This window comes from Amblyraja radiata, chromosome 5 (assembly GCF_010909765.2).
Source record: "Amblyraja radiata isolate CabotCenter1 chromosome 5, sAmbRad1.1.pri, whole genome shotgun sequence".
Classification (NCBI taxonomy): domain Eukaryota; kingdom Metazoa; phylum Chordata; class Chondrichthyes; order Rajiformes; family Rajidae; genus Amblyraja; species Amblyraja radiata.
In genome coordinates this window covers 12,585,299-12,609,944 of record NC_045960.1, presented here as the reverse complement: position 1 = coordinate 12,609,944, position 24,646 = coordinate 12,585,299, and the positions used below count along the sequence as shown (strand labels likewise).

The 24,646-nt window shown below is 56.8% G+C and overlaps 1 protein-coding gene across 1 annotated transcript in view; it reads right to left on the bottom strand.

Moving 5' to 3' along the window:
* The window catches only part of nvl (nuclear VCP like), a 40,544-nt gene that overhangs the window by 4,347 nt on the left and 11,551 nt on the right, over positions 1-24,646 (bottom strand). The window contains exons 6-23 of the mRNA XM_033020620.1: positions 23,836-23,887; positions 23,146-23,385; positions 21,160-21,295; positions 20,032-20,108; positions 18,432-18,566; positions 17,341-17,442; positions 16,757-16,874; positions 15,785-15,929; positions 15,018-15,240; positions 10,101-10,319; positions 9,142-9,246; positions 7,529-7,591; positions 6,972-7,091; positions 6,101-6,200; positions 5,696-5,802; positions 4,276-4,352; positions 3,591-3,667; positions 425-504 (exon numbers count right to left, since the gene is read on the bottom strand). Of these exons, the coding sequence (XP_032876511.1) occupies positions 425-504; positions 3,591-3,667; positions 4,276-4,352; positions 5,696-5,802; positions 6,101-6,200; positions 6,972-7,091; positions 7,529-7,591; positions 9,142-9,246; positions 10,101-10,319; positions 15,018-15,240; positions 15,785-15,929; positions 16,757-16,874; positions 17,341-17,442; positions 18,432-18,566; positions 20,032-20,108; positions 21,160-21,295; positions 23,146-23,385; positions 23,836-23,887 (2,176 nt within the window). The remainder of the gene's footprint in view (positions 1-424; positions 505-3,590; positions 3,668-4,275; positions 4,353-5,695; positions 5,803-6,100; positions 6,201-6,971; positions 7,092-7,528; positions 7,592-9,141; positions 9,247-10,100; positions 10,320-15,017; positions 15,241-15,784; positions 15,930-16,756; positions 16,875-17,340; positions 17,443-18,431; positions 18,567-20,031; positions 20,109-21,159; positions 21,296-23,145; positions 23,386-23,835; positions 23,888-24,646) is intronic.

Here is a 24,646-nt window from a genome sequence, read left to right as displayed (position 1 = left end):
GTCTTGGCCGAGTAACATCCTGAGGAACTACTACTTTCCCTTCACACATGCTGCCTGATCAACTGGGTTCCTCTGGCAGATTGTTTTTTGTTCCAGATTCCAGCATTTACAGGCTCTCGTGTCTGTTTCTCTTGCTTCCCCTCCTGTCAAAGACATTATTATCTCATAAGTGATTGGAGCAGAATTAGGCCATTCGGCCCATCGAGTCATCTCCGTCATTCAAACTTGGCTGGTCCATCTCTCCCTCCTAACCCCATTCTCCTGCCTTCTCCCATTAACCCCCGACTCCAACCCCTCCTCCATCTCCGAAGCTGAAGAGACAAACGGTTCACCGTTTCTCTCCCCCTCAGTTGCCCGCAGACCTGCTAGATAATTCCTGCCTTTTCTCATCTCACTGCAGGTTTCTGCTCGACTGTAATCTCACCTTTTTGGAGACCGAAGGTCTGACTTTCTCGAAAGCTGTTTCGAAGTGCTGGCGTGCTACTCGCAGTTCCGAGCAGGAGGCTGGAAAACAGAAGCAATTGATGCCGGATGAGAAGAGCAAGGGAGAGGGGAGAAGGGATGTACATGGCGACACGAGTGGGGAGAGGGAGGCAGGTAGCAGGAAGTGGGAAGGCACAGAGTGGTACGGCACAGAAACGTGGCTTATGTGTGCGCCATGCCTGCACTGCCCATTATACTTCACCAAACTGATCCCCTTCACTGCACCTGCAACCCTGCAGCCTACCGTACCTTGGTACTTGTCTAGATGCTTCATAAGCATCATTGGAGAATCTGCCTCCACCACCCCTTCAGGCAGGGTGTTCTAGTGTTCTAGACTTCAGCCAGCCTGTGCCCGGAGAGAGATTGCCCCTCAGACCCCTCTAGCTCAAACATATGTCCCGACAAGCACTGTCACACTGAAGCCCAACACGAGCTTGAGCAACAGCACCTCAGCTTTCCTCTGCCCACATCACAGCCTCCTGGACTCAACACTGAATTCTTCAACCAGGAAACTTGATTCCTCTGCATCAGTTGCTGGGTGGCACAGCGGTAGAGTTGCTGCCTCACAGCTCCAGAGACCAGGGTTCGATTCTGACTACGGGTGCTTGTTTGTATGTTCTCCCTATGACCGCGTGGGCTGTCTCCGAGATCTTTGGTTTCCTCCAACACTCCAAAGACCTACAGGTTTTTAGGTTAATTGGCTTGGTGTAATTGTAAATTGTCCCTAGTATGTGTAAGACAATGTTAATGTGCGGGGATCGCTGGTCGGCACGGACTCGGTGGGCCGAAGGGCCTGTTTCCGTGCCGTATCTCTCAACTAAACTGAACAGTTGTCCACCAACAGCATTGGCTCAGCTTGTTTGATTTCCCTTCTCTCTCTCTGTCTCTCTCTCTCTCTCTCTGGCAGAGAATGACCTACCAGTCGGATCTGCTGGCCATGTCTTCCAGCACCATAGAAAGCATTTTATCAGGATGCATCACAGCTTGGTTTGGGAACAGCTCCATCCAGGGCCTAAGAAGTTGCTGCAAATTGTGGATGCAGCCAATCTCCCTTCTATTGACTCCATTTATACCTCGCGCTGCCTCGGCAAGGCCAACAACATAATCAAGACGTACCCTGGCCACTCCCTCTTCTCCCCTCTCCCATCGGGCAAAAGGTGACAAAGGCACACCACCAGATTCAGGGAGTTTCTTCCCAGCTGTTTTCAGGCAACTAAATCATCCTACCACAAACAGAGAGCAATGCTGAACTACTATCTACCTCTTTGGTGACCCTCGGACTATCCTTGATCAGACTTTGCTGGCTTTACCTTGCACTAAACGTTATTCCCTTATCATGTATCTATACACTGTAAATGGATTGATTGTGTGAGATGAATCATGTATTGTCTTTCTGCTGACTGTTTAGCACACAACAAAAAGCTTTTCACTGTACCTCGGTACATGTGACAATAAACTGAGCTGACATGTCTGAACTGCCACATTCCTTGGTCTAAGTTCTTCTGTCTCTGCTCTCTAACTTCCCCCATTCACTCAGTGACCAGATACCCTGTTGATATCTTATCTCTGTGGTCACCTCAGTTTTATGCTCTCAGAGATCTCCCTCTCTCCTCCCCCCCCCCCCCCCCCCCCCCCCCCCCCAACCCCACCGAAGCTGAACAAGTCTCCTTCCTAGTCTGACAAAAGATCGTTGATCTGAAACATTATCTTTACTTCTCTTCCCACGGGTACGGCTTGACTATTTCTAGCATTTTCTCTTTTTGTTTTTGACCAGACCCCTTTTAGAAACATAGAAAACAGGTGCAGGAGTAGGCCATTCGGCCCTTCGAGCCTGCCACTCAATATGATCATTGCTTTTCCCCCATATCCTTCTGTTCCGTTAGCCCTAGAGGCTAAATCTAACTTAGTCTGACACTCCACCAGATGTTGATATTTCAACATCTCCCCTCTACGCTCCACCCGAGGCCACATCTCCAGAATAATCCCACCACCCTGTAGGGTGGTGACCAGAACTCCAGCTGAGGTCTAACCAACTGGGAGCATAACCTCCCTCGCTTATGTTATCACCAATTCCCAGCTCTCCATATGCATTCTTCACCACCTTATTCATCTGTGCTGCCACTTGCAGGGACTTGTGCACATAGACACCTAGTCCCTCTGTTCATCAACACTTCCCTCGGCACCCTGCCACCCTCACATCACGCTGCCTCGGGGTGCAAAGCAGACAACATTATCAAGGATCATTTTTACCCCTCATTCGTTCTAGTTTTTTGTAGCTTGTGCCTGAGAGGAGAGGAAAGCACAGACATTCAGATTCAGAAACAACTTCCTCCTCACAGTTATCAGACCACTGAGCTATGAAATAGCTAGGGTGCGGTCCCAATCTCACCACAATATTACCACCTGTATTATTCACCTGCAATAATAAAGCTATTTATTATTGTTATGTTTGTATTCCTTTTTAATGTGCTGCATTGGCAAAAAGAATGTCACTACATCTAGGTGTATGTGACAATAAATCAACCTTTGAACCTTTGAACCTTTATCTCTGTAGCTGTTAATCGATAATCCTGTAATACTCTGGTATATTTCTCTTTGCACTACATGTACTTGTTGTGTCTGGTTTGGTTGTAGTCTTGTGGTATGGTCTGACTGGATAGCAGGCAAACACAAAGTTATAAACAATAATAAACCAACGCCTCAATCCGCCTGGACCTACCTGGTTTCCCGGTAGCCCCACACTTTAATTCTCCTTCCCCATTCCCACGTTGACCTTTCTGTCCGAGGCCTCCTCCATTGTCAGAGTAAAACAAATTGGAGGAACAGCATCTCATATTTCGCTTGGGCAGCTTACATCCCAGTGGTATGAATATTGATTTCTCTAACTTCAAGTAACCCCTGCATTCCTCCTCGTTTGTATATCTTTCTTTAATTCCTCTATATCACCGTCTCTCCCCCGAGTCTCAGTCTGAAGAAGGGTCTCAACCCGAAACCTCACCCATTCCTTCTCTCCAGAGATGCTGCCTGACCCCGCTGAGTTCCTCCAGCTTTTTGTGTCCTATCTCCCACTCACATGTAGCTGAACAGTTGGGGTGTTGTGTTCTCACCTGGCTGTGGTGCCGCCAGCTGCTGTCTCAGCGCAGCGACGGAGGCTTCGCGCACTAACGCTGACAGGTCCGCGCCCCTGGAGGAGACAGAGCAGAGTAGAGCGGATCAGCACCGCCCAGCCAGCGGTCGTGGTGAGGGTGAGGGCGAGCGGGGGGGGCACAAGGTCCACCATTGGGGCTGGGCGAGTCACGGGCAGGGAGGGACAGGCAGAGCAACGGCGGACAATGCCGCTGGAGTGCCGGCGGTCATGTCATCTCCGTGTCGTCTCAGCTACTTTGACAGCGGCAGCAGTAGAGTTGCTGCCTCACAGCGCCAGAGACCCGGCTTCCATCCTGACTGCGGGTGCTGTGTGTACGGAGTTTGTATGTTCTCCCTGTGACTGCGTGGGTTTTCTCCGGGTGCTCCGGATTCCTCCCACACTCTTAAGACGTACAGGTTTGAAGGTTAATTGGCCTCTGTGAATTGCCCCCAGCGTGCGTGGGATAGAACTCGTGTACGGGGTGATCAGACGCGTTGGGCCTGTGTCTGTGCTGTGTCTGTCAACAAAACTAAACTACCTGCTGCAGACCAGGGGCAGCCGTGCCCAGTCCGGGCTGCTCCAGTCCACACTCAGCTCTGGCAGCGGGAGGCAGGGCCTGGTCACGGATGGGGTGGATGGGGAGAGGGAGGGAGGCAGGGACTCACGTGAAGCAGTCACACCGCGTGTCGTAGGCGATGGCGCGCAGATCCACGTCAGGGTCCATGGGAGGCCGGCTCCCGCCCTGCAACAGAACGGCGGTGTCACCTTGCGGCAGGGTCCCTGACCCCACACACTGTCCTCCGCCACACCAATCACCCCCCTCCCACACCCCACACACCGACCTCCGCCACACCAATCACCCCCCTCCCACACCCCACACACTGACCTACGCCACACCAATCACCCCCCTCCCACACCCCACACACAACACCGGCCCCCACACCTCCTCCACAAGCAGCACCTTCTCACACCCTAAACCCCCCCCACCCACCCACATACCAACCCCCTCCTAGACCCCACCCACACGTCCCCCTGTACCCCGCCCCTCCTCCACAGGGTGCACCCTCTCTGACCCCCTCCCCCATCCCAACCCCCACCCACCAGCACTCCCACCTTCCCCTTTCCCAATCCCCTCCCCCAACTCAACCCCCTCCCAGAACCCACCCTCCCTCCAGACCCTCCCCCTCCCCCAACCCAATACCAACCCCTCCCACACTCCCCCCAGGGAAACGCGGCCTCTCTGGACTCTCCCACACTCCACCAGGACCCACATCAATCCACCCCCAGGCCCCTCACACTTGCCCCGCAACCCCCCCCATACCCCAACACTCCCCCGCAAGTCCCAAGCAACTCCACCCCTACCACCTACATAAATTTATTTTTAATTAATTATTATAAAAAATGATATTCACAAATTATTATATAATTATTATTATTATATAATTATTATAAAAAATAATATTTACAAACTAAAACAGTGGCAACACACCCACCATCAAATCTCCAAACAGCTATATCGCCACCCCCCCCCCCCTTGTCAAGGATGCATTCCACCCCCCGCGGTGCCCAGCAGTCCCGGAAATCCTCCAGGGCGCCCGTGGACAGGGCGTATTCCCTCTCTAACACCACCCGGGCGCAGACGTAACCCCGGAAAAGGGGCAGGTGGGCAGCCAGCTCGGGCAGAGCCCTCTACCGCCTGGCGCCGTGACTCGCGGATGGCCAGCTTGGCCAGGCCCAGGAGCAACCCGACCAGGACATCTTCAGCCCGACCCTCTCCCCTACACACAGGGTGTCCAAAGATGAGGATGGTGGGTGTGAAGTGCAGCCAGAAGGCAAGGAGCAGCCCCTTTAGATAATGGACCAGGGGCTGCAGCCTCACACACTCCATGTACACGTGGTACACAGAATCTTCCAGCCCGCAACAGTGGCAGGCGGCTGGCGAGTTTGTGAACCGCGAGAGAAACAGGTTGCAGGGAACTCGTTGGTGCAATACCCTCCACCCCCTTTGCCACCGAACGCCGGGGGGGGGCGGGGATTATGTGATGGTGATTGTCCACCCCTGGGTCAGCACCTTTGACCTCTCACCTTGGTCAGGGTGAGCAGGATGGCGATGCGATCAGCGGCCGGTGGCAATCCCACGTACAGCGTCTTGTCCAAACGACCAGGGCGCAGCACGGCGCGGTCGATGATGTCTAGAAGCACGGAGAGAGGTAGAGGGAGTCCGGGAACACCTCACCCCTCCGCCCCCCACCATCCCACCATGGAACAACACGAGCCGGGGCATTCACACACGCGCACCCCCCACCCCCTCCAGACTCTCCCATCCCCCCTCCAATGGAGACCCTCCCCCGGGAATCCCCCTCCCATGAATCTCTCCCCTCTCCCTGACTCTCCTAACTTCCCACCCTCCAGACTCTTCCCTCCCTCTGACCTTTTCCCCTCTCCCGGAAATAACCCCCCCCCCCCCCCCGGGGCCGCTGCCCTGGTCACCTGGTCTGTTAGTGGCAGCCATGATGAAGACCTGCTTCCTGGCCTCCAGCCCATCCATCTCCGTCAGCAGCTGGTTCACCACCCGCACGCTGGATCCTGACTGGCGACGCACACAGGAGACGCATCATCACACACTCATCCCCGATCCCTTCCCCAGACACCGCCCCCAGCCCTCTCCACCACAGCCCCTCCTCCACCACCACCAGGGTTGCCAACTGTCCCGTATTAGCTGGGACATCCCATATATTGGGCCCATACGGGATGGCGCTTGTCCCGTATTTGGCTGCTACTACTCGGGTTGAGGGGACTGTCGGGTCGGAGCCCCGCCTCACCCGTCCCGACGTAGTGCAGCCCATGGAGTGCAGCAGCAGCACCTCGCCCGTGGCCCCGTCGGTCAGCAGCCCGGCCAGCTGTCCGACCTTCGAACCTTCGCTTATCGCCAACAACACCACCACCCCTCCTTCTCATGGCCGATCATCGGTTGATGAGTTGGATGGGGTGCCGGACTTTGCACGGCCCGGGCCAAAACTCCTCAGCTGGCCCGCCGGCTGGGCTTTGTGTGCAGTCCAGCACCCGGGACAACTCATCATTCACCCAGCCACGGCCGAGTCGGTCAACGAATTGCCGTCGGGAATTTGTCCCGTATTTTGACCTTTTGTCCATTAATTGGGAGTGAGAAAGTTGGCGACCCGAACCACCACCAACCTGACCCCACCATGCTCCATTCCCTCCAATCCCAATCCCCCAACCCAGCAACCAGTGCTGACCCGACCCACCCTGTCACCCACACCACCCCTTCCCCCACCCCCTCCCTCCCTCACCCCAGCCTGTTTCTCCCCGTCCCCAGTCTGACACCACACCCCCAGCTCACCTCGTGCTCGGAGCGCCGTGGACACAGGGAGTCGATCTCGTCGAAGAAGATGACGCAGGGGGCGGAGTTGCGAGCTCGCTGGAAGACCTGTCGCACCGCCCGCTCACTCTCCCCCACGTACTGCAAGCACGGAGAGAGGGAGCATGAGAGGGAGCGGGAAGGGCGGCAAGGAGTGGGGGAGGAGACGCTGAGGGGGTGGGTTGGAGTGTAGCGAGGGGAGGGGTCAGAGGGGAGGGGTCAGTGAAGGGAGGGGTCAGACGTGAGTGGTCAGAGAGGAGGTGGGGTCAGTGAGGGATCAGATAGGGGAGGGGTCAGAGAGGGGAGGGGTCACTGAGGGGTCAGTGAGGAGAGGGGTCAGATAGGGGAGGGGTCAGTGAGGGGAGGGGTCAGCGTGGGGGTCAGAGAGGGGAGAATTCAGAGAGGGGTGGGCGAAGGTGTCGGCCACAATGGGGGTGTCATGGACTGCTCGGGGCAGGGAGCGGAGGGAGTGTTGAGGGCTCTCAGGCGAGGGAGGGGGCGAGTAGTTTGGGGAGCAGGGAGGTTCCACGCGGACTCACCATGTTGAGCAGCTCCGGCCCCTTTACCGAGATGAAGTTCAGCCCGGACTCGTTGGCCACAGCCTGGAAGACACAGGATCATTCACCCAGAGCTGCCCCCTCCACACACGCCTCCACTCCCCTGGAGCGGGGCAAGACTATCACCTTGTCCCGCTGGCCGCTCTGCCCCTCGCTCTCTGCTGGCCCCTCTCCAGCCACAGCCAGGTCCCCCACCGCTCCCTCAGGTGGTGGGTGGAGCAGACATAGAGTGATACAGCATGGCTTTAGCCCAACTTGCCCACCGACCAACATGTCCCAACTGTCATATGCAGAGAGAATGTAGCGGCTTGTATACTCTGGGGTTTAGAAGGATGAGAGGGCATCTTATTGAAACATATAAGATTATTACGGGTTTGGACACTCTAGAGGCAGGAAACATGTTCCTGATGTTGGGGGAGTCCAGAAGCAGGGGCCACAGTTTAAGAATAAGGGGCAAGCCATTTAGAACGGAGACGAGGAAACTCATTTTCACCCTGAGAGTTGTGAGTCTGTGGAATTCTCCACTTCAGAGGGCAGTGGAGGTCAGTTCTCTGGATACTTTCAATAGAGAGCTAGATAGGGCTCTTAAAGATAGCGGAGTCAGGGGACATGGAGACGGCAGGAACAGGGGGTACTGACTGGGGATGGTCTGCCATGATCACATTGAATGGCGGTGCTGGCTCGAAGGGCCGAATGGCCTACTCCTGCACCTAATGTCTAAAAAAAATGCTACACTACTTCCACCGGCCCGCGTTTGATCGGTGTTTCTTAAACATTGGGATAGTCCCAGCCTCAACTTCCTTCTCTGGCAGCTTGTTCCATACACCCACCACGCTTTTGTGAAAAAGTTAACCCGAAGATTCCTATTAAATCTTTTCCCCTTCACCTTAAACCTACGTCCTCACATCCAACTTGTCTTGTCTGTAGGTTTCACTGAGATATTCTCTTGCTGAGGTTGAGAGAATACCGTCTCCCCTCAAACGGCAAGCCAGCTCCCCCTGAAACCTGGTCCAGTGAACCTTGGCTGAACTCACTCTATGGCATTAAATCCTCTCTCAGCTTAGGAGACCAGAATACTGGCCCCCCCCACCACCCCCACACCCCACCTGTGAGTAACTGGTGCGACAGGTTGGAGCCCGGGTATCCAGCAGCAAGGATGGTAAGGGGAGTGTGGGGTGACGGGTCATAGAGTGATACAGTGTGGAAACAGGCCCTTTGGCCCAACTTGCCCACACCGGCCAACAATGTCCCAGCTACACTGGTCCCACCTGCCAGCATTTGGCCCATATCCCCCCAAACCTGTCCTATCCATGTACCTGTCTAACTGCTTCTTAAATGATGGGATAGTCCCAGCCTCAACTACCTTCTCTGGCAGCTTGTTCCATACGTCGGAGGGTCTGAGGATTTGTGGGGTGGTGGTCCTGTGCCTTTAGCAGCTACAGCGAGGATGGTAAGGGGAAGTGTAAGGGTGGGGTGGGGAAGCCCACCCTGTCCTGGTCAGTCCGTGCCTCTCCCTGCACTGTGGTGGCTGGCAGGAGGTGGCGGCTCCAGTGGTGGCGCCCGGTAACGCGGGTCGGAGGCTAGAGGGCACTCACCTTGGCCAACAGCGTCTTCCCGCAGCCCGGTGGCCCTGCCAACAGCACGCCGGCTGGGCTGGTCAGCCCCAGCACCCGGAAATGGTGTGGATGGCGGAGCGGAGCCTGGGGGGGGGAGAGAGAGAGACAGGAGAGTTAGTGACACCACTTCCCAGCCGGACCCTCCCCAGTCCCATCGCGGACCATCACCCGTGGAGGAACTCACCCGACCCCATCACCAACAGAGGCTAACACTTGTCTGTCGGGCCCAATGTCCTGCCCGCTGCACATTCGAACCAGAGATGAGGAAAGCTGGAGGCAGGGCTGACTCTGATGGGACTCAGAGAGGCAGAGACCAACGGAAAGAGAGGATGGATTACAGGGATAGTTTAGTTTAGTGATACAGCACAGAATCAGGCCCTTCGGCCCACCGAGTCCGCGTCGACCAACAATCCCCGCACATTAACACTATCCTACACACTAAGGACAATTTTTACATTTATACCAACCAATTAACCTACAAACCTGCACGTCTTTGGGGTGTGGGAGGAAACCGATCTCCGAGAAAACCCACGCAGGTCACGGGTAGAACATACAAACTCAGTACAGACAGCACCCGTAGTCAGGATCGAACCCGGGTCTCTGGTGCTGCAAGCGCTGTAAGGCAGCAACTCTACCGCTGCGCCACCGTGCCAAGAGGGAAAAGGGTGAAGAGGGGTCAGAGATGAAGGAGACGGGGAAGGGGAGGTGCAAGTCTGGAAAAGCCGGCAGGAAAATGCAGATGGAGAATGGGAGATGATGATGGAAGAGGGATGGACATGTGGGATGGGGAGCTGGTGGGAACAGGGACGGGAAGGTGGGAAGGGGAGGTGAGGGAGGGAGGGAGGGCTGCTGGGAGGGTGCAGTGGGTCAGGGAGTGGAGCACAGGAGCTGTGGGAGAGGGCGAGTGCAGGCCGCAGGGCCCCGGATGGTTCACCTACCAGGATGGCCATGGTGAGCTCCTCCCGGATCTCCTCCAGCGCTCCGATGTCGGCCCACGTCACGTCCGGCACGGTGGCAAACCCCTCCCGCTTGGCGGAGGGCTGCACCGAGGAGAGGGAGCCGGTGAAGTCGGACATCTCCACGCACAGCTCCTGCAGGTCTTTGTCGGGCACGGGGGTCGGGTTGCTGAGTGCCGCACGCAGTCTCCTCAGCTCATCCTGGGGGGGGGAAAACAACACCGACCGACGTCACCGGCACAGCAGGCACAGGGTCAAGAACTCCCTCCCCACCCTTCTCTCCATGATGTGCCCGGGACGGTGGAGCAGTGTGGAGCGAGTCCCGCGCTGGGAATGTGGGGCAGGAAAACACGGAGGGAGCTTCACTCTGCACTACACCAGGGCTGGGGAACCTTTTCATGTTGGAATGCCGCATTAAGTTAGCTGTAATCTAATAAGGCCGCATCCAAGAAACTTCAATTAGATATAGGATTATTTAGTTGAATCTTCTTTTACTCTTTGGTAATTTAAATATGTTCATTTTAAGATAAAAATAATAAAAGACGAACAAAAACATATTAATAAAAATAGAAGGGTATGTTCTACAAAATTTGGATTCATTCAAAAGGCCGCACTTAATGGCCTAAAAGGCCGCATGCAGCCTTAAGGCCGCAGGTTCCCCACCCCTGATCTACACTACTCCAGCACTGGATCTGCAGTCTTAAAGTCAGAAGGAACAGTAGTAGAATTAGGCCATTCAGCCCATCAAGTCTAGTCCGCCATTCAATCATGGCTGATCTATCTCTCCCTCCGAATCACATTCTCCCCATAACCTCTTCTCTGTCTCTGACCCCTCTCACCCTGGCCACAAACTCTTTGAAGCACTTCCCTCTGGAAGGCGACTCCGGACTGTCAAAGTCGTCACAGCCAGACAGACTCAACAGCCAAATGTCTGTAGCCTCCTTTGTGCTCTGGTATTTTTATTTCATTCTTCACATGTTTAAATTATAATGTTTTATTTTTAATTGTCTACTGTATGTCGTGTTGTTACTTGTGAGCAAAGCACCAAGGCAAATTCCTTGTATGTGTATATACTTGGCTAATAAAATGTATTCATTCATTCATTCAATTTATTCATTGGTGATGCAAGTACTGACCTGGATGTTTTTTTAACTTGCCATTTAAATGTTTACACCGTCCCGCCAGGTGTAGTTTCAGATTCCAACTTACCACCACGTGGAAAATTCATCTCCTCTAAACATATTGCCCCTTACCTGAAACCTGTGGCCTCTATGTTTTATCACGTTGCTGACTCTCCACCCTATTGTGTCCCTCATAACATTGCTCACGTCCATCAGGTTCAGGCTCCTCAGCACCAGGGCCACAGACCCAGCCTCTCCGGTTTCTCCTCACAGCTGGAATGCTCCATTCCAGACTGCATCCTAGTCAATCCTTTTTGCACCCCCTCCACCCCAATCATCCTTCCGTATGACCGGAACTGTCCACAGCACTCTCGTCGAGAGGAGCCGCCAGCCCCAGATACCTTGCGAGTCGGAGACGGAGCCTCCCATTCGGAGCCCTGGCCTCGAGGGTCGGAGCTGGAGCCTCGCAGCTCGACGAAGCCCGCGGCCAACGGCCACTGGGTCTGCAGAGCCTGTGGCCGGAGCCCACGGCCGGGACTTGGTCAGCACCACGGACGCGTCCCGAGAGGACCGGGGAACGTTAGTGGAGAGGTCGGTGATGGCGCCGACTGACGGACGAGGGCGGACACGTGGAAGTGAGGACGCCGCTGCCGGGGGAAGGAACAAAGGAGGGCCCGGCGTGGAGGGGCCATCATGGGGGTGGGTGAATGGAGGAAGAGCAAAGGCAGACCTGGTGCAGGGAGGGTGGGAATTTGTAACTTTGTAAGCATCCTTTATGGATGAATATTTGCATACTTTGGCAATAGTATGCAAGCAAAAAATTTGAATTTGACTTGTCACATGTGACAAAGTATTCTATTCTAATGATTTATAAAGCTACTCCTAAACCTCCCAGCTCTTCTAATCTGTGCCCCAGCTAGTGAAGGCTGGTATTTCATAATCCTTTTTCAACATATTCACCTGTGTTGCAACCATCAACAATCCTTGAGCTTGTACTCCAAGGTCCCTCACTACTCCCTAATGTACTGTGCTTGTCCTGCCTTTGTTAGCCCTGTCAAACCACATCATCTTGCGTTCATCTGAACTAATTCCAGCCTGCCGTTGACCTTCCCATAATATCTTCCTGCAGCCTAAGATGATGATGCTCACAACTAACAACACCGCAAATGTTACTGTCATAGTTATACAGCATGGAAGCAGGCCCTTCGGCCCAAAGTGGCCATGCTGGTCGAGATGCCTAGTTGTACTTACCTGTGCCGGCCCCAATCCCTCCCAGCCTTTCCTCACTGCCCTTCATTCCTACAAGAACATTCTCTCCCTTCCTCATGTTTAAAAGCCTCCCTCTTACCAGACGTCCCTTTATCCACAAACCCCCACCCAACTTTAGGATGTTCCTGTCTAAGACTACGAAAATTGGCCTTGCCCCAATTTAGGACGTCAACGTTTGGACCCATCCTGCCCTTTTCCATAATTATTTTTAAACTAATTTTAATCGGTGGTGCAGCGGTAGAGTTTCTGCCTGACAGCGCTTGCAATGCCAGAGACCAGGGTTCGATCCCGACTACAGGTGCCGTATGTACGGAGTCTGTACGTTCTCCCCGTGACCTCATGGGTTTTCTCCGAGATCCTCGGTTTCCTCCCACACTCCAAAGACATAGAGGTTTGTAGGTTAATTGGCTTGAGTTTGTACACTTGATATTAGTGCAAATTGTCCCTCGTGTGTATAGGCTTGTGTTAATGTGTGGGGATCGCTGGTCGGTGTGGACTCGATGGAAGTGCGGCGCTGACACTTCTGCCACCTGCCCAGTCTCACTTCCCAACAGGAGGTCGAGTTCCGCCTCTGATCTAGTCAGCACATCTATATATTGATGAAGAAAATCTCACTCTAATTCCCAACAACTATTGGGGACCCACAGCACATTCCCACCAAAGTGGCCAACCCCTTCTCATTGAAGATATAGACACAAAATGCTGGAGTAACTCAGCAGGACAGGCAGCAGCATCTCTGGAGAGAAGGAATGGGCGACGTTTCAGGTCGAGACCCTTCTTCACACTGAGTCAGGGGAGGAGGAGACATAGAGATAAGAAAGGGCCAGGAGGACTGAGCGGTTCCCCCAAAACCCACCTGATTTCCTCGGTGCTAAACACTTTAATCCCCCTGCTTAAGAAGGAACTGCAGATGCTGGAAAATCGAAGGTACACAAAAATGCTGGAGAAACTCAGCGGGTGCAGCAGCATCTATGGAGCGAAGGAAATAGGCAACGTTTCGGGCCGAAACCCTTCTTCAGACTGATCGGGGGTGGGGAGAAGAAAGGAAAAAGGAGGAGGAGCCCGAAGGCTGGGGGATGGGAGGAGACAGCAGGAGGGCTGAGGAAGGGGAGGAGATAGCAAGGACTAACAAAATTGGGAGAATTCAATGTTCATGCCCCCAGGATGCAGACTCCCCAAGCGGAATATGAGGTGCTGTTCCTCCAATTTCCGGTGTTGCTCCCCCTCCCATTACCACACTGACCTTCCTGTCCTGGGCCTTCTCCACTGACAGAGTGAGGCCCAACACAAATTGGAGGAACAGCACCTCATATTTTGCTTGGGCAGCTCACACCCCAGCGGCATAACTATGATGTCTCCAACTTCAAGTAACCCTTGCTTTCCCTCTCTCTCCATCCCTCCCCCTTCCCAGTTCTCCGACCAGTCTGACTGTCCCTATTACATTTTATCTCTGTTTGCTTTGTTGTTACCTTCCCCTAGCTAACAATGATCTATTCTATATTTTCCTTGTACTGCATCCCCTTTGATGTCTCGTTTTCACACCTTACCCCTCCTTATCTCTGTGTCTCTCCCTCTCCCCTGCCTCTCAGTCCGAAGAAGGGTCTCGACCTGAAACGTCGCCCATTCCTTCCCTTCAGAGATGCTGCTGCCTGTCCCGCTGAGTTACTCCAGCATTTTGTGTGTCTTTGGTGTAGCCCAGCATCTGCAGTTGCTCCTGCACAACATTGCTCAGTTCCACCCATGTAGTCTCTCCAGATGCTCCCCCTACTGGAGGTTGTGCTGTAATGTTCGCCCTCATCAAAAATACCTCCCCTCCCCTCTTTCCTCAACGGTGCCGCAGCGGTAGAGTTGCGCCTTGCAGCGAATGTGGTGCCGGAGACCCGGGTTCGATCCCAACTACGGGAGCTGTCTGTACGGAGTTTGTACGTTCTCCCCGTGACCTGCGAGGGTTTTCTCCAAGATCTTCGGTTTCCTCCCACACTCCAAAGACGTACAGGTTTGTAGGTTAATTGACTTGGTAAATGTAAAAATTGTGCTAGGATAGTGTTAATGTGCGGGGATGGTTGGTCGGTGATGGTGTGGTCAGTGGGCCGATCACTGGTCAGCGATGGTCACTGGTCCGAAGGGGCTGTTTCCATGCTGTATCTCTAAACTAAACGCTACCCTTCCTGTAGCATGTGTAAAACTTACTAAACCTTTACATTCACATCCAGGGATTGATGTCCCAGCATCAATCCCTGTGGCACATCGCTGGTCACAGGCTTCCAACCACAAATACAACCTACTACCACCCCCCTCGCCCTCCTGTTCCCAAACCAATTCTGGGTCCAATCTGTGTGTGGCGGGACGGTGCAGGGAGAACTTCACTCTAAGCCTGGAGGTGTGATGGAACAATGTTAAGAGAGCTTCACTCTGTAACTCCTAGAGTGTGTGAGGGACAGCGCAGAGGGAGCTTCACTCTGTGACCCCGGGGGTGTGTGACGGGACGGTGCCGAGCGATGGTCCTCACCAGGTCGGTGTCCAGCTGTGGTGCTGGGCCGGGCTCTCCGGAGGGTCCCGGTGGCAGGCACTCCTCCTGCCGCTGGAGCAGGATGCGGGTGACGGCACTCATGGCCGCCTCGCGGCACAGGGCCATCAGGTCGGCGCCCACGTACCCCGGGGTCAGCCGCGCCAGCTCCTCAAAGTCAAACGTCTCCGGCAGCCTCAGCTTCCGGCACAGTGTCCGCAGGATCCTGGCGGGAGGCAGGGAGTCAGTCGCTCAGTGACGGTCAGCGGGGGGAGACACGGCACCAACACACCTCCAAACCCCGGCATGGGCCTGCCTCTCACCCATGACCCATCCCCACTGAGGATAACCAGAGCTCAGAGCAGAGGCACAGATGGGAAAGGTCAGTCGTGGATGGGAGTGGGGGAAGGGGGAAGTGGGGTGGGGGAAGGGGGAAGTGGGGTGAGGGAGGTGGAAGGGGAGGTGAAGAGGGGAGTGGGGAGGGTGGAGGGAGGAGGAGGAGGGAGGTGAAGGAAGGAGAGAGGAGAGGGGAGTAGGGAGGGGGATGGGATGGAGGAGGGAGAAGTGGATGGGAGGGATGGAGGGAGGAGGGGGATGGAGGGTGGAGGGGGAGGAGGAGGGGGGGAGTAGGGAGGTGGATGGGATGGAGGAGGGGGGGAGGTGAAGGGTGGAGTGGGGAGGTCAGAGCCAGGGATGGGACTGCATGGGAAGGTCAGGTGGACCCATGCCTGCCCCGAGGCGGGGCCGTGCCGGGCTGGGCTGGGACTCACTGTTGCCGGGCGTCCTGGCTGGGAATGCCGAGGCAGATCTCGCGGTCGAAGCGTCCGGCTCGGCGCAGGGCAGGGTCCAGGGAGTCGGGTCTGTTGGTGGCTCCGATGACCACGACCGGCTTGGAGACGGCCAGGGTGTTCAGATCTGTAATCAGAGGGGTGAAGGTGGGCTGGTGCATGAACCCTGTCACCCTAAACCCATCAAACCCAGCTGCACCGGCCCGTGACCCTGACCGACCGCCCCGCAACCCCATCCCACCCTGACCCCGTCCCACCCTGACCCCGTCCCACCCAGCGACCCTGCCCCGTGACCCCGTCCCACCCTGACCCCTGCCCCCGTGACCCCGTCCCACCCAGCGACCCTGCCCCCGTGACCCCGTCCCACCCAGCAACCCTGACCCCTGCCCCCGTGACCCCGTCTCACCCAGCGACCCTGCCCCCGTGACCCCGTCCCACCCAGCAACCCTGCCCCCGTGACCCCGGCCCACCCAGCAACCCTGCCCCCGTGACCCCGTCCCACCCAGCAACCCTGCCCCCATGACCACGTCCCGCCCTCGGGGGAGTATGGTTTAGTTTACTTTAGAGATACAGCGCGGAAACAGGCCCCTCGGCCCACCGGGTCCGCGCCGACCAGCGATCCCCGCACATTAACACCATCCTACTTACACTAGGGACAATTTTTACATTTACCAAGCCAATTAACCTACAGATCTGTACGTCTTTGGAGTGTGGGAGGAAACCAATGACCTCGGAGAAAACCCACGCAGGTCATGTGGAGAACGTACAAACTCCGTACAGACAGCGCCCGTAGTCGGGATCGAACCCGGGTCTCTGGCGCTGCAAGCGCTGTAAGGCAGCAACTCCACTGTGACTGCCCTTGGCGGGGGATGTGGAGGTGCTGAGCGAGGAACAGGGTTGTGGAGGAGTGGGGCGAGGTGGGTGACAGGGGAGGGGGTCTCCACACTGACTGACCATCCAGGCAGGCGAGCAGCTGGGCCACGATGCGACGCTCCATGTCCTTGGAGGCAACCTCGCGCTTGGGGCAGATGGCGTCAATCTCATCGATGAACACAACGCAGGGAGCCTGGAGCTGTGGGGAGGAGACACACACGGGGAGACGATTCACGGGGGAGAGAGAGAGGGAGGACATGTGGAGAGGCAGCGGTGACGGGGAGAGGGGAGTCCCCTGTTCCACCCCCTCTCACTCCCAACAGGACGGGTCCCTCTCCTCAATTCAGACGGGACCCTCCCTCCCTCCGCACGCCTCCCAACACTCAGGCCCTCACTCACCTCCACGCCCCCGGACCCAAACCCCCCCAATCCCCCCCCCCAACACTCAACGAGACCACCACCCCTCAACCAAGTCGGGTGCCCCCCTCCCACCAGACCAACACCCCCCCAGCTGCCACTAGACCCGGACCCCCGCCTCCTCTCCAACAAACCCCCTCCATCCCCCAACCCCACCTTTCCAAACACATGCAACCCCCGCAGCCAGACCCTTACCACAGCTCCCCCCCTCCCTCACACCCGCCTCACTGTCCCAGCCCCCTCCTCACCACGGCCTCTTCAAACAGGCCCCGCAGCTTCTGCTCGGACTCTCCGGAGACGCCGGACACCAGCTCTGTGGCCGCCAACTTCAGCAGCGGAAACTGCAACTCCTGAGGAAGGGGTGAGAGTGGGGAGGGGAGGGGGTGAGAGTGCGTAGGGGAGGGGGTGAGAGTGGGGAGGGGAGGGGAGGGGGTGAGAGGGGGTAGGGGAGGGGGTGAGAGTGGGGAGAGGAGGGGGTGAGAGTGGGGAGGGGAGGGGGTGAGAGTGGGAGGGGGTGAGAGTGGGGAGGGGTTGAGAGTGGGGAGAGGAGGGGTGAGAGTGGGGAGAGGAGGGGTGAGAGTGGGTAGGGGAGGGGGTGAGAGTGGGGAGGGGAGGGGGTGAGAGTGGGTAGGGGAGGGGGTGAGAGTGGGGAGAGGAGGGGTGAGAGTGGGGAGGGGAGGGGTGAGAGTGGGTAGGGGAGGGGGTCAGAGAGAGAGTGAGAGCCAGGCACGTGAGTGCACACACTCTCGCAAGCACATGCGCTTAAACTGTCCGTACACACACTCACACTGCACACTCAGTCGCACACCTGGCCTGCGCAGACTAACACACTCACACTGCACACTCAGTCGCACACCTGGCCTGCGCAGACTAACATACACACACACACACACAAACATGCTGACAAATCCACACACACACACGCGCACACATAGGCTCATGCAAACACACAAACACGCCCTTGGGCCTTGCGTACAAGCGCGCACACACATCGTGACCCATTCACGTACACACACCTCCCCTGCACGTACGTACACACACACACCATGCCTGTACACACACATGCCTGGCCCATGCACGTACACACACTCTGCATGTACACCCACCCCCTGGCCCGCACACATATATACATACCTGCCCACATGCTCACACGCTCTTAGGCTTCATGCACACACACACTCTCCCATGGGACATGTTCGCCCCCATCCCCACCCCCACCCCTGTGGTCGCCACCTTCTGCAGGGGATGCTGCAGGTCCTGCGGAGGGCATAGGTCAGACCTGCACGTACTCAGGCAGGGGGACGTTCCCGGGATGACAGCGCCCCCCCTGGCCACCTACCCCGGCGATGGCCTGTGCCAGCAGAGTCTTGCCGCATCCCGGCGGCCCGTGCAGCAGGAAGCCACGGGGCGGGTGCACCCCCAGCTGCTCGTAAACCTCTGGGTGCCGCAGGTGAACCAGGAGCCAGCACACGTCCTGCGGAGAGGAGATGGACGGGGTCATCATCACGCAGCCCCCCACACACTACCACACCCCACCATGTATACTAAATCATGAGAGGAATAGATCGGGTCGATACATACAGTCTCTTGCCCAGAATAGGGGAATCGAGGACATGGGTTCAAGGTGAAGGGGAAAAGATTCAATAGGAATCTGAGGAGTAACATTTTCACACAGTGAGTGTATGGAACAAGCTGCCAGAGGAGGTAGTTGAGGCTGCGACTATCCCAATGTTTAAGAAACAGTTAGACAGGTACATGGATAGGACAGGTTCGAGGGATATGAACCAAACGCAGGCAGGTGGGACTAGTGTAGCTGGGACATTGTTGGCCGGTGTGGGCAAGTTGGGCCGAAGGGCCTGTTTCCACACTGTATCACTCTATGGTTCTCCCCACCCCGTCATCTCTTCCCCGCCCCTCCCTCGCTCTGTTAGCCTTGTCTCCGCCTCCACATTACCCCCACCCTTCCAACACACCAGCCCCGCACCGCCGTAACCCTGTTACACCCCACGTTACCCCTGCCTCCCTCCATCGCCGTTCGTACTGTCTCTCACCCTCACCATCTCCCCCACCCCCTCTCTCCTCCCACTCTCTCACTGTGTCTTCCGCCACTCCCACTGTCCCCCCCCAAACTTTTCCCACCGATCCACAAAGGAGAGCGGGGTTGGGGAAGGAGTGGGATAGGCACCGAGAGGGGAGAGGTGTAGGGTCAGGGGTTAGAGAATGGGGTCAGGGGTTAGAGAATGGGGTCAGGGGTTAGAGAATGGGGTCAGGGGTTAGAGAATGGGGTCAGGAAGGGAGAATGCGGTCAGGGGTTAGAGAATGGGGTCAAGGGTTAGAGAATGGGGTCAGGGGCTAGAGAATGGGGTCAGGGGTTAGAGAATGGGGTCAGGGGTTAGAGAATGGGGTCAGGGGTTAGAGAATGGGGTCAGGTGTTAGAGAATGGGGTCAGGGGTTAGAGAATGGGGTCAGCGGTTAGAGAATGGGGTCAGGGGTTAGAGAATGGGGTCAGGCAGGGAGAATGGGGTCAGGGGTTAGAGAATGGGGTCAGGGGTTAGAGAATGGGGTCAGGGGTTAAAGAATGGGGTCAGGGGTTAGAGAATGGGGTCAGGGGTTAGAGAATGGGGTCAGGGGTTAGAGAATGGGGTCAGGGGTTAGAGAATGGGGTCAGGGGGCAGAGAATGAAGTTGGGGGTAGAGAATGGGGTCAGGGGTTAAAGAATGGTATCAGGGGCAGAGAATGGGGTCAGGGGTTAAAGAATGGTATCAGGGGCAGAGAATGGGGTCAGGGGTTAAAGAATGGGATCAGGGGTAGAGAATGGGGTCAGGGGCAGAGAATGGGGTCAGGGGGCAGAGAATGGGGTCAGGGGCTGGGATGGGTATAGGGGGTGGGAAGGGTGAATCATTCCCCAGTCTGCCTGACACCAAGAATACCCTCCTCACCTTCAGGGTCTTGTCGCTCCCACCGACATCCTCAAACCTCAGGGACGAGTACTGGATCACAAAGCTCCGCTTCGAAGCTGACAATAGGAAAAGTGAATTTTTTGGAGGAGGTGATTAGACGGATCAACGGGGGATGGGCAAGCCCCGCACCGGAGACAGTGAGAAGATGAAGATAGACGGTATCTGTGGTAACTTGGTCCCACAAAGCTGCAAGCGGACTGCCCAACTCTCACACTCGTTTGTGCCGACTAATGCAAAACGACAGCACGGTAGAGTTGCTGCCTCGCAGCGCCGGAGACCCGGGTTCGATCCCGACTACGGGTGCTGTCTGTATGGAGTTTGCATGTTCTCCCCGTGACCGCGTGGGCTTTCTCTGGGTGCTCCGGTTTCCTCCCACACTCCAAAGACGTGCAGGTTTGCGGGTAAATTGTCCCCAGTGTACAGGATAGCGTACGGGACGATTGCTGGTCGGTGCGGTCTCAGTGGGCCGATAGACCTGTTTCCGTGCTGCATCTCTAAAGTCATACGCACCTTAGACAATAGACACTAGGTGCAGGAGTAGGCCATTTGGCCCTTCGAGCCAATGTGATCATGGCTGATCATCCCCAATCAGTACCCCGTTCCTGCCTTCTCCCCATATCCCCTGACTCTTTTTTTATCCACACTATCCTGTATCTATGCACTGTAAATGGCTGGACTGTAAGCATGGTTAATCTACTGACTGGTTAGCAAGCAACAAAAGCTTTTCACTGATTATACGTGACAATAAACTCAACTGCACTAAACTATCTCCTTGTGCTGGACACAAAATGCTGGAGTAACTCAGCGGGACAGGCATCATCTCTGGAGAGAAGGAATGGATGACGTTTCGGGTCGAGACCCTTCTTCAAACTGATCTACTTCTTGCACTGCACCTCACAGGGAGCTGCCTCTGCACATCAATGCTGCCAAGGTCCTGCTGAATTCTTCCCTCTTGCATTTGACCGAGCGATGGGGGGCGAGGGGGGGGGGCAGGGTCTACCCGGGGTGTGGGGGTGAACACGTGAGTGCGTGGGAGTCAGTTGACGGAGGCCGGCGTGAACAGGACACGTGGTGCTGATGATGGGGGAGGAGGCGGTGAACACTGACCTGCCCTCTCCAGCAGGGAGCCCTCGATAGCCCTGTCCGCAGGCCCCGCAACATCCAGCCCCCGGTGCCGGCTCCTCCGCCCGCTCCTCCTCCTCCTCGGCTCCGGCTCCGGCTCCAGCCCTGACATGTCCGCTCGCTGCAACAAAGCACCACAGACACACCGTTCAAGTTTTCCGTTTCCAAGAGTTAGATTTAGCTCTTCGGGCTAAAGGAATCAAGGGATATGGGGAAAAAGCAGGAACGGGGTACGGATTTTAGATGAGCAGCCATGATCATATTGAATGGCTCGAAGTGCCGAATGGCCTACTCCTGCACCTAGAGTGATCGTTCAGTGTTGTGGAAATTACAAACTGTCTTGATTGCACGAGGGACTGAGTACAGAATTGTTTATGTAAGTGCAAATTTATACAAGTTGCCTATTTTATGTTGGGGAGTGTCTGTATATTCCTTAGAGCGCAGGAGGATGAGGGGTGATCTTATAGAGGAGTACAAGATCATGAGAGGAATGGATAGGGTGACTGCACAGAGTCTTTTAACCAGAATAGGTGAAGAGGCGGAAAATTTAATAGGAACCTGAGGGGCAACTTTTGGGTGGTGGGAATGAGGAGGTAGTTGAGGCAGGTACTATAACAACATTTAAGAGACAGTTGGACATGCCTATGAATAGGAAAAGTGTAGAGGGATATGAGCCAAGCGCAGTCAGGTGAAACTAATGTAGGTGAGGCATCTGGGTTGGCATGGGCAAGTTGGACAGAAGGGCCCATTTCCATGCTGTATGACTTATGAATCAATAACTCTATGACACTGCACTAATGTGCGATTATTGCTGTGCTGAATCACCACACCATTTATACCAACCTGCCTCCCCCCGTCACGGTGTTGGAGGGGGGGCAGTGGGAGGGGGGGGGCAGTGGGAGAGGGGGAAGTGGGAGGGGGGGCCAGTGGGAGGTGGGGGAAGTGGGGGGGGGGGCAGTGGGGGGGGGGGCAGTGGGGGGGGGGGGCAGTGGGGGGAGGGGGGGCAGTGGGAGGGGGGGGGCAGTGGGAGGGGGGGGGCAGTGGGAGGGGGGGAGTGGGGGGGAGGGGGGGCAGTGGGAGGGGGGGGCAGTGGGAGGGGGCGGCAGTGGGCAGTGGGAGGGGGGGCAGTGGGAGGGAGGGAAGTGGGAGGGGGGGGGCAGTGGGGGGGGGGCAGTGGGGGGGAGGGGGCCAGTGGGGAGGGGGGCAGTGGGAGGGAGGGAAGTGGGAGGGGGGGGGCAGTGGGGGGGAGGGGGGGCAGTGGGGGGGAGGGGGGGCAGTGGGAGGGGGGCCAGTGGGAGGGGGGGCAGTGGGAGGGGGGGAAGTGGGAGGGGGGGCAGTGGGAGGGGGGGCAGTGGACGGAGGGAAGTGGGAGGGGGCCCAGTGGGAGGGGGGGGCAGTGGGAGGGGGGGCAGTGGGAGAGGGGGCAGTGGGAAGGGGGGGACAGTGGGAGGGGGGGCAGTGGGAGGGGGGGCAGTGGGAGGGGGGGCAGTGGAGGGGGAGGCAGTGGGAGGGGGGGAAAGTGGGGGGGGCCAGTGGGAGGGGGGGCCAGTGGGGAGGGGGGGCAGTGGGAGGGGGGGCAGGGGAGGGGGGGGCAAGTGGGAGGGGGGGCAGTGGGAGGGGGGGCAGTGGGAGGGGGGGCAGTGGGAGGGGGGGAGGGGAGGGGGGGCAGTGGAGGGGGGGCAGTGGGAGGGGGCAGTGGGAGGGGGGGCAGTGGGAGGGGGGGGCCAGTGGGAGGGGGGGCAGTGGGAGGGGGGGCAGTGGGAGGGGGGGGACAGTGGGAGGGGGCAGTGGGAGGGGGGCAGTGGAGGGGGGCAGTGGGAGGGGGGGGGCAGTGGGAGGGGGCAGTGGGAGGGGGGCAGTGGGAGGGGGGGCACAGTGGGGTGGTGGGGGGGGGGGGCACAGTGGGGGGGGGGGGTGGGGCAGGTATGCCACAGTTTGCCCCCAGCCTGATCCCCGTGACACTGACACTACCTGCAAGCTGGGTGCAGGATCCTCGTTGGTGAGAGCGTTCCCTGGTGCACGGTCAATGAACCAGCCGCCCGGTGAGGCCTCCACGGTGGACGGGGACCTTGCCGACCCACCGGCCACGGGCGGGGTGGCCGTCCGTGGGCTGTTGGAGCCCGCCGACACTCTACCCCCCACCCCGGGGTTGACCTCCGGCTCCGCTCTCCGGTAAAGACTCAGCAGTGAAGAGTTCATGAGGTTGGTCGGCTGTGGAGGGCGAGAGCAGGTTCTGGGTGGTGACTGGTACACACGCCTCACTCACCCCCACCCCCTCACTCACCCCCCCGCCCCCTCACTCACCCCCCCACCCCCTCACTCCCCCCCCGCCCCCTCACTTACCCCCACCCCCTCACTAACCCCACCCCCTCATCCCCCAAAGCTCTAACCCCCCCCACCCTCCATCCCTCCCTCACTCACCCCCACCCGCTCACTCACCCCCACCCGCTCTCTCATCCCCACCCTCCCTCATACCTCCATCCCATCACCCCACCCAACCTCACACCATCCCCACCCTCTCACCCCCACCCACCCTCTCAACCCCACCCCCCCTCACCCCGTCCAACCCTTCCTCACACCCCCAAACCCCCCTCACACCCCCCCCCCGTCCCACACAGAGCTGATCCCACGTGATCGCAGTAAGAAACCAACTCCACTTACCGGATATTCAGGAAAGTCCTCGCTGTCTGAGAACACTGTGATTAGCTCCGCTCTGTGGAATGAAAATCAGCAATGAGCATCAGCAAATCAAACACAAAGTCAAGGCATGGGTCAGACACAGAGTAAAGCTCCTTCTCCATTGCCCTAGCGCACACGCCCAGGTCTTTACATCGGGCACCTGGGGATGGAGAGCGTTGCACAGAGCTGTGGCCTGTAACAGGTACTTGAGCCGGTTCACGGACTCGCCACCCGCCTGCCACTTCTGCGGCGTGTTACCCTTTTGTATGTTTGTTTTTGTTTTCTGAATAAACGTATTTGTATTTATAAATCAATCAATTCATTAATTAAAAGAAAAAGAAAATTTAAAAAACTATAATTGAAAAAAAAGGCTCAGCCGCAGAGTGAAGCTCCCTCCACACCCCCATCACACACTCCCAGGGTCAGATACAGTTCTGTGAACACTGGTTGCCGTGGGGGTGGGGGGGACGGGGTGGGGGGGAAGTTGAGTATATTGTAGATAAGGTTGACACCATTTTAATCTGGTAACTGTTTGATTGTTGTATGTAAACATAGAAAATAGGTGCAGGAGTAGGCCATTCGGCCCTTCGAGCCTGCACCACCATTCAATATGATCATGGCTGATCATCCAACTCAGTATCCCGTACCTGCCTTCTCTCCATACCCCCTGATCCCTTTAGCCACAAGGGCCACATCTAACTCCCTCTTAAATATAGCCAATGAACTGGCCTCAACTACCTTCTGTGGCAGAGAATTCCACAGATTCACCATTCTCTGTGTGGAAAATGTTTTT